This window comes from Babylonia areolata, chromosome 12 (genome assembly GCF_041734735.1).
Source record: "Babylonia areolata isolate BAREFJ2019XMU chromosome 12, ASM4173473v1, whole genome shotgun sequence".
NCBI classification, from domain to species: Eukaryota; Metazoa; Mollusca; class Gastropoda; order Neogastropoda; family Buccinidae; genus Babylonia; species Babylonia areolata.
In genome coordinates this window covers 15,409,921-15,419,920 of record NC_134887.1, presented here as the reverse complement: position 1 = coordinate 15,419,920, position 10,000 = coordinate 15,409,921, and the positions used below count along the sequence as shown (strand labels likewise).

Here is a 10,000-nt window from a genome sequence, read left to right as displayed (position 1 = left end):
TGCTCATAAAGGAGAGTATGAATTAGTCGAGGGACCACAAGAACGAAAAGCAGGAGGGTGAGGGTGGGGGTAGGGGGGAGGGGGGCGAGGGGGGGGGGGGTATTAAAGGAAAGAAAGAAGAAAAATACCGGTGTCGCAACAATAACAACCATGAAAACAACAACAACAACAACAACAACAACAGAAGAACAAAATAAATTGAAGAGAAATGCAACACTCGCTGCACAAGCAAACCAAACTAAAAACAAAAAAGCAAAAAACCCAACAACAACAAACCTTAGTACGCACACCCACACGCACGCATGCACGCACGCACGCACACACACACACACACTCTCTCTCTATCTTTCTCTGTCTGTCTGTCTGTCTCTCTCTCTCTAGCCTTTTCCCTCTCTATGTCTCTACCTCTGTCTCTCTGTTTCTATCTCTGTTCCTGTCTCTATCTGTCTCTATCTTTGTCTCTCTGTCTCTATCTCTGTCTCTCTTCTTTCTGTCTCTGTCTCTCTTTCTCTCTCCCTGTCTCTCTTTCTGTCTCTATCTCTGTTTCTATTTATCTCTGTGTCTCCATCTCTCTCTCTCTATCTGCCTCTCTTTCTCTCTTTCTATCTCTGTCTATCTATCCTTCTCTCTATCTTTCTCTGTCACTCTATCTCTCTTCCAGTGTAACGACTGGTTTGATGATGAGTGTGAACTAAAGAAACACGAAGTTAAAAAGTTACTTAAGAGGTTCCAGAGATGTAAAACAGAAAAAGATAAACAAGAAAAAAGAGAAGCGTATGCTTTGTCTCGGAAAGAATATGTTAAATTAAGAAAAAGAAAGGAACAAGAGTTTGTAGAAGCCAGATTAAGAAAACTTAGAGAATCGGTTTGTGATTCTAAGACATTCTGGGCAATATTAAGATCAGTGAATAGAAAAGATTTTGTATATAATGAAATATCCATAGAGCAATGGCACGATCATTTTTTTGGTGTTTTCAATGAATCAGTACATAATGCAGAACAAGAAGAACACATGCAGTTAGAGGACGAGGATAATTATGAACCATTGTTTAATGATCCAATATCTAGTGAAGAGGTTATTGCCGGCATTAGACATTTGAAAACAGGAAAGAGTGCAGGGCCAGATAAAATTGTTGCAGAGATGTTAAAGAATGCAAATACAGACATTATAAGCTTTCTTGTTCAAGTATTCAACCAACTATTTGAAAGTGGTACTTTTCCTTCAGAATGGTCAAAATCCATACTTATCCCAATTCACAAAAAGGGAGATGTCAACAATCCCGACAATTATCGGGGAGTAGCGCTTACCAGTATTCTAAGTAAAGTGTACACTTACATATTGAACAAGAGACTAACCAAATGGTCTGAAAAAGAAGAAAAAATAATGGAACAGCAAGCAGGATTTAGAAGTAACTACAGTACAACAGATCACATATTTACATTGTACACACTTGTCCAAAAATACTTACTCAATAACACAAAACTTTATGTTGCTTTCATTGATTTCAGGAAGGCCTTCGATTCCGTGAATCGTAATGTATTATGGCATGTTCTGCGTGAAAGTGGTGTGAATGGCAAATTATACAATGCTCTTAGAGGTGTTTATAAGTCAGTGCTTGCATGCGTACGTGAGAAAGGTATATATTCAGAATATTTTGATTGCCCAAATGGGGTAAAGCAAGGTTGTCTTTTGAGCCCACAAATGTTCTCCTTTTTTATTAACGAATTAGCAACAGAACTGTCGAGAAAAGGAAGACATGGAATTCAATTAATTCCGGGAGCAATCGAGATATTTTTACTGTTATTTGCAGATGACGTTGTTCTTTTGTCTGGAACTGTTAGGGGTTTACAGAACCAATTAAATGCATTGAAAGAAGAAGCAGACTATTTGGGTTTAACAGTGAACATGGATAAAACTAACATTATTGTATTTAGAATGGGTGGACATCTGTCAGTGCACGAAAAATGGCTTTATGGAAATGAGGATGTTAAAGTTATAAATTCATATAAATATTTGGGAATGATATTCTCAACAAAATTAAGCTTAAATTATGCTTGGGAAGAATCTTGCAGGAAAGCAAAGAAAGGTGTTATTGAAATATTGAATTCATTAAAAAAGCTTAAGTCTATTGATTACTGTTTGTTTTGGAAAATGTTCGATACACAGATTGAACCTATACTTACATATGCAGCCGAAGTTTGGGGACTAAAGGTAAATTCACAGATGGAAAAAGTACATACTTATGCAATTAAACGTTTTTTAAATGTGCCAATTCATTCATCCAACACAATGTTATATGGGGAAACGGGCAGATATCCTTTGTATATAAGAACATTTGTAAAATGCATTAAGTATTGGTTGAAATTATTGAAACTTCCACAATCACGTTTACCCAGACAGGCTTACGAGATGATGTTGTTACAAATGGAATTAGGAAAGGAAAACTGGACTTATAGTGTAAAAAAGGTTTTGTCTGAACACGGTTTTGGAATTGTGTGGATGTATCAGTTAGTGGGAAATGAACAGCAGTTTATATCAGAATTTAGAGATAGATTGATTTGTTCTTTTAAGCAAAATTGGCATTCAGATATGGAAAGCAAAGAGAAATATAGTTGGTTTTTCTCATTCAAAAGTATATTTCATACTGAAAAATATCTAACAGTCATCACAGATAAGTGGCACAGGTTAAATTATGCAAGATTTCGGCTACGGACATTTGGTTTCAATGCAAATAAATTATGGTTTCAACCTGCAGCATCCACAGAATTGCCATGTCCTTTGTGTGCATCTAGTGTAGATGACGAAAAACATTTTTTGTTTCATTGTAAATTATACGATAAAGTAAGAGAAAAATGTACATTTTTTTCATCTCATCTAGCTAAAAGACATGATGTTTTTTCTGTTTTATCGTCTGATGATGAATATATCATACAGTCAGTAGCTAAATTTATCTCAGAAGCACAAAAAATAAGGCATAATCACTATGATCAGAACACACCAGAGTAAATGAGGAGGATATCCATATGTAAATTTTATTTTCTTATGTTAATTTGGTAAGGTAGATAATTGATATATTGAACTATTTCACTCCTAGAATGGGTGGTCGAGTTTGATTGATTAGTTTCTTTGTGTGTGTGTGTGTGTGTGTGTGTGTGTTCCGCTTGCTTAATGTATCGTGAGAGAGTTATATTTAGAGATTTTGTTTGTTTGTTTGTTTGGTGATGAAATGCTGTTAAGCAGAATGTTGCTTTGCATTTAAGAGGATTTAAGAATTAATCCCCGTCACCCCCTTGTCAATAGACCATTACAGGTAATGACAATAAAAATGTCAAAGTGTCAAAGTGTCTATCTCTCTTCCTCTCTATCTATCTCTGTCTCTCTATCTCTCTTCCTCTCTCTGTCTCTCTATCTCTCTTCCTTTCTGTGTCTTTCTATCTCTCTTCCTCTCTTCATACCCCTTCGTTTAGGGGCCTTGGCCTATAATGAATAAACCATTCATTCATTCATTCATTCCTCTCTGTCTATCTCTGTCTCTCTGTTTCTCTTTCTCTCTCTTTCTCTGTCTCTCTTTATCTCTTCCCCTCTATCTATCTATCTCTGTCTCTCTATCTCTCTTCCTTCCTGTGTCTCTCTATCTCTCTTCCTTTCTATCTGTCTCTGTAGATTCGTCACCCAGCAAGAGCCGCGGGTTTGTTTTGTTTTTTTCCCCCACCTACTTTGGGAATCTCTACCCCCAAACCCCTCCCCACCATCCGCCCTCCGCCCCCCCACCCCCCACCACACACAGACCCCACTCTCTACGTAAACGTACAAATGATCCCCCCCTCTCCTCTCCCCCACCTTCCAGTCCCGCCCCCACCCCCGCCCCCCCGCGCCCCCCCGCAACTTCCACCCCCTCTTAAACTTCTCGCCTCCCCTACCTTCCACCCCCCACCCATCCTCTGGGCAATGCCGTAAGGTGGAAATTATGAAATTAAATCAACAACAACAACAACAACAAAACACGTCATATAATTATGCCAAGGTCGACTAGTCTCCGGATTTACAATTTTGTGTGTGTGTTGTGTCCATACGCATATCCACATGCGCTCGATACATCCACACACAGAAACACACACGCGCACATCACACACACACACACTGTCTGTCACACACACACACACACACACATGCACACATTCTCTCTCTCTCCCTGTCTCTCTTTCACACACACACACACACACACTCTCTCTCTCTCTCTCTCTTTCTCAATCACACACACACACACACACGTGCACACACATTTTGTATGTATGTGTAAGACTGTTTTCTTTAAGATATACCTTATCATAAGTTGTCAGACAACCCACAACTGATTCGTTTCAATTTCAAGGGAAGTGCAGACGTGTTGATAGGGGGAAGCGAGGGGAGTGAGTGGGGGAGAGTGTCTGTGTGTGTTGAAATACAAGGTCAGGTGACATACACAAACCAACTGCATCGCTGCACGAGCGAGTTAGAGAGAGAAAGACAACTCAAAAATCTTTCGATTTCGATAGCTAACAGCTCTAATGAAATGGAGGTATGAATCATAACAACAGCAGCAACAAAATATTTCTTTCTTTAAAATGGATGAAAACAACTAATCAAAGACATACAATTTGTTAAATTCTACTGATAAAGAAAACTATATAATTTCCACCTTCCAGTTTACACTGATGGGGAGAAATCACAATATATCTGCAGAAGAAGAAAGTCTTTCATACGTACTAGTCTACACAAAATCGAATTTCTTTATGTACAACAGCGAGTTTTGTTTTTTTTTTTTTTTGTTTTTTTTTTTTTTTTTTTTCCTTCTTCGGAGGTTTTTTGCGTCGGCAATTTTCCTTGCAAATGACTGGATTGCATTTTCCTGATGTACGTAAAATACACTAAACATATTCATTCTTTGCAGGACCTGTTTTAAAGACAGTATATATTTTTTTTTCCACGGATATCATCGTACGCTTCACAATGAAACAAGAAATGTAACTCCTCCTCCCTTAACCTCCCCACCATCGCCACCACCCACACTCACACCCTGACCCTACACACCCCACGACCACACACATTCCACACACCCACAATACGCCCCATCCCTACACCCATCCACAGCCACCTCCACCCCAACCCATCAACACCACCCCCTCACACACACATACACACACACACACACCGCCACCCCCACCCCTCCACATCCCTACCCCCTTTCCCCTTCCTGACAAACATCCACCACCAGCCCCCACACACACCCTAACACCGCCGCCATCCCACACTTATTCCTTCCCCCCCCCACACACACACAAACCCAACACAGACACCCATCCACCTCCTCCCCCCCCCCCACACACACACCCACTCACATCCACCGCCACCAAATCCCCCTCATCCCCCCTACCTTCCCCCCCCCCCCACACCTATCCACCCCCCCCCTCCCTCCCGCCCCCCCCGCCTCCCCCCCCACCCCCCCCCCACACACACACAGTGAAAAGACGCTAAACGAAAGAACGAACACACACATTCATACACACCCGACAAACACACACACACACACACACTGACTCACTCACCTTCCGAATCAGGTTGCTGCACAAATTGCTGGGCAGGTGCAGCTCCCCTGTGCGGTAGAGGTCCAGGATGCCGTGCATCACCTTGGGGTTCCTGTCGAAGAACACCTCCTTGGACGAGGACCTGCTCAGCAGCCCGTCCCGGCACATCCGCCCCAGCCTGGTCTCCGGGAGACGGCAGAGGCTCTGCCTGGACGTGCAGAATACCTTGCCGCCCACGTTCAGCACGATGATGTCGCTGGAAGAGTCCGCCATCCTGGGCCTTCTCCCGTGGCGTCGGTACGACAGGTTGTGGAGAGAGAAGCGGGGCGTTCTGCCGGCTCCGTCCATAGACATGGACTCGGACAGACCTCGAGGAATCTGGTGAACAGTTCTTCACATACACAGATCTGTAGGAATCTGGTCAACAGTTCTTCTGCAAAGGCTCGGGCTTTGTGATACGACCTGCAGACCTGTAGGAATCTGGTCAACAGTTCTTCAGCAGAGACCCAGGATTTGTGATACGACCTGCAAAACTGGAGGAATCTGGTCAACAGTTCTTCTGCAAAGACCCAGGTTTTGTGACACACAACTGACAGACCTGATTGAATCTGGTGAACAGTTCTTCTGCGAAAACCCGGGCTTTGTGATACGACCTGCAGAACCCGAGGAATCTGGTGAACAGTTCTTCTGCGAAAACCCGGGCTTTGTGATACGACCTGCAGAACCCGAGGAATCTGGTGAACAGTTATCCACACACACAGACCTGTAGGAATCTGGTCAACAGTTCTTCTGCAGAGACCCAGGATTTGTGATACACCTGCAAAACTGGAGGAATCTGGTCAACAGTTCTTCTACAAAAGGCTCGGGCTTTGTGATACTACCTGCAAACCTCGAGGAATCTGGTCAACAGTTCTTCTGCAGAGACCCAGCATTTGTGATACGACCTGCAAAACTGGAGGAATCTGGTCAACAGTTCTTCTGCAAAGGCTCGGGGTTTGTGATACGACCTGCTGACCTCGAGGAATCTGGTGAACAGTTCTTCACACACACAGACCTGTAGGAATGTGATCAACAGTTCTTCTGAAAAGACCCAGGCTTTATGGCACAACCTGCAGACCTGAAGGAATCTGGTGAACAGTTCTTTTTTTTTTCTTTTTTGTTTTTCCCAGTGCGGCGCCCCAATGATTCTTCACAGAGCTGAGGGAGAAGAAAAGAGAGACAGTAACTAGATAGAAGAGAGGGACAGTAACAAGATAGAAGAGAGAGACAGTAACAAGCTAGAAAAGAGAGACAGTAACAGCTACTGGATAGAAAAGAGAGACAGTAACAAGCTAGAAAAGAGAGACAGTAACAAGCTAGAAAAGAGAGACAGTAACAGCTACTGGATAGAAAAGAGAGACAGTAACAAGCTAGAAAAGAGAGACAGTAACAAGCTAGAAAAGAGAGACAGTAACAGCTACTGGATAGAAAAGAGAGACAGTAACAAGATAGAAAAGAGAGACAGTAACAATAACAAGGTAGAAAAGAGAGACAGTAACAGTAACAAGATAGAAAAGAGAGACAGTAACAAGATAGAAAAGAGAGACAGTAACAGTAACAAGATAGAAAAGAGAGACAGTAACAAGATAGAAAAGAGAGACAGTAACAGTAACAAGATAGAAAAGAGAGACAGTAACAAGATAGAAAAGAGAGACAGTAACAGTAACGAGGTAGAAAAGAGAGACAGTAACAGTAACAAGATAGAAAAGAGAGACAGTAACAAGATAGAAAAGAGAGACAGTAACAGCAACAAGATAGAAATAGAGACAGTACTAAGATCTCAGTGTTTGTGGTCGGTACCTCCGTCAGGTCGCGTGACTCCGATGTCCTGGTAGTGAGTCGTTGGACTCTGGACTCCTGCTGCCGTTGAGTGTCCCTCCGTCAGTGAAGGGGGTGTCTGTCACCTCACTGAGAACACATTGAATCTGCTACATGTCAAGGTTGTAAATCTTCTTTCTTAATTTAGTTTTGGACTTCTTCTTTTTCTTCTTCTTCTAAAACTGATTTATTTAAGTTGAGTCTCTCATTTAATGAAAACACAGAATGGAACATGCTTCCAAAGACATGTCGTCAAATTCCAGCCATATCTCTCTTTAACTCTCTCCATACGAACGGCGAAAGAGGACGACGTTAACAGCGTTTCATCCCAATTACCATCATCAAAATATTGCAAGCGGAGCGCTCTTATACTGAAGAGGTGAATGTTAACAAAGAATACCACAGTTCTGACGACGGAAGCTAAAGGTTGGGCCATTCAGAAACCCACTGGACATCCGAGGGTTCTGTGTAGAGGAGAAGAGAGGGCTGGCCGTACTGAGTGAGTTAAAACTGACATAAAAATATTTCTATTCGATACTTTTGATTAACCCACTCGCGGTCTTTTGCAAATGCTTGCTTGTACTCAGTCCACTAGCTGCTATGCTATGATGAATGTATGTGTGATCGTGCTAGCTAGTGTGTGTGTGTTTGAGTGTGTGGGCGTGAATGTGTACGTATGTCTTTGTTTGCTTGTTTTATAGTGTGTGTGTGTGTGAGTGTGTGTGTGTGTGTGTGTGTGTGTAAGTAGGTACGTACGTACATGATAATGTACCAATTGTTCTTTTCATTGTTTTGTTACTTTCCAGTTACTATTCTTATTCGTCGTTCCTATTATTTTATTTCTTTATTTCTATGTTTTGTGTCGTTCTTTATTTTTGTGTTTTGTGTCGTTAAATGGGCAGAATTATTTAAAAAAAAGGCCTTTACTGCCCCTAATTCTTTACCCAAGATTCAATCAATCTTCTTCTTCTTCTCTTTCTCCTCCTCCTCTTCCTCCTCCTCCTCCTTCTTCTTCTTCTTGAGATTGCGTTACGTTTTTGTTCAGCAAAAACCAGTCACACATGTTACACACCGCTCAAAAGTATAAAAAGTGCATTATCGGCACGCCACATTGCTCACATGACACCAAATTTCAGCAGTCAAGGGGGTTAATCTGTTTTGTTTGTTTTTTTCGTCCGTTTTTGGCAAGTCGTCTTGAAATGGTGAAAGGAATGCTTTAATCTTGTATATATATATTAAAAAAAAAAAATTATTTAGATTCTATTTCGAACATAGAGATACATCTGGATTCGACGACTATGATTTTTTCCCCCTTTCTTTTCTGATCTATCAAAAAACTGATTATGTGTTCCTTTTTTTTTGTTCTTTTTTTTTTGCAAGCGCCCTGCACTCACTTCGCCCTGAAACGTCAATAATACTGTTATGATTGGCGGAGATGTTGGTCCGGGGGATGGGGGGAGTGGGGGTAGGGAGGAATGGGGAGGCTGAGGGGGAAGGATGGAGGGGGGGGGGTGCATTTATGGTGAAATGTTAAAGTCAGAGGAAAACGTCTCACATGGGCGGTGTATCCTGAGTCGTGACCATCAGAACAGCAGAGGAGACAGCTGCTGTCCCGACTATCCGGGCCAGAAATATTTTGATTATCGTGGAGAGCGTCTTGCACAAGCTGCATTCCCCACTCTCTCGGCCATGAGGGCTTTAGGACAGTCGGTGGTGGAGGACAGGGTACACACTGGCGGAGGGAGAGGGAGAGGGAGAGGGAGGAGGGAGGCGGGGAGGGGGGGAGGGGCGGGGGGCGAGGGGGTTCTTGGCTAACAGAGTGCCCGTTACTGCTGATAGATTTTAGATAGCATGCCTGGCTTTTGTGGGGGCATGTTAGGCCTGATCGTGTGTGTGTGTGTGTGTGTGTGTGTGTGTGTGTGTGTGTGTGTGTGTGTGTGTGCGCGCGTGTGTGTGCGTGTGTAAGCAAACATATAATCGTGACAAGAGATGTTGAAAACAAGATATCTAAAAAAAAAAAAAAAAAAAAAATCTAAGCAAAGAGCAAGCAGAAAGAAATCAATAAGAAAACAAACCAACTAACAAAATGGCCAACCAACCAGCCAACTAAAAAATTGCATAACTAGTTATATGCCGAAATATTAGAGGGGTACACAGGGGACGTAACCGCGGTCACAGCACTATCATCCGGCGCTGGCTATATACTACAGTCGGCTCTCTCCCTCACCAGAGAGAAATCAAATGGCCTCCAAGAACAGTCTTTAAGCTTTGAAAGGTTTCTATTATACAGTTCCATTTTCTTCTCTCTCTCTCTCTCTCTCTCTCTCTCTCTCTCTCTCTCTTTCATCATTGCGAAGTTATTTTTGAAAGAACGGAAGTGTTGTTTAGTTGTAACCCGCACTTTGCCTCTAATATCATGTTGTGCGATATATATATATATATATATATATATATATATATATATATATATACAATAATCATGTATATATGATATATATATATATATATATATATTTATATATATGTATGTGTATACATATATATATATATATATATATATATAATATATATATATATA

General features: G+C 41.8%; 1 protein-coding gene across 2 annotated transcripts in view; it reads right to left on the bottom strand.

Annotated features, from left to right (window-relative positions):
• LOC143288078 (potassium voltage-gated channel protein Shaw-like) overlaps positions 1 to 10,000 on the bottom strand; it is a 35,351-nt gene that overhangs the window by 21,427 nt on the left and 3,924 nt on the right. Inside the window, exons 2-3 of one of the 2 annotated variants that reach the window (XM_076596355.1) lie at positions 7,405 to 7,512; positions 5,587 to 5,943 (exon numbers count right to left, since the gene is read on the bottom strand). In XM_076596355.1, coding sequence (XP_076452470.1) covers positions 5,587 to 5,919 — 333 coding nt within the window. In that variant the 5' untranslated portion in view covers positions 5,920 to 5,943; positions 7,405 to 7,512. Of the gene's footprint in view, positions 1 to 5,586; positions 6,238 to 7,404; positions 7,513 to 10,000 lie in introns of those variants that run through there. The other variant, XM_076596354.1, reaches the window with a different exon arrangement.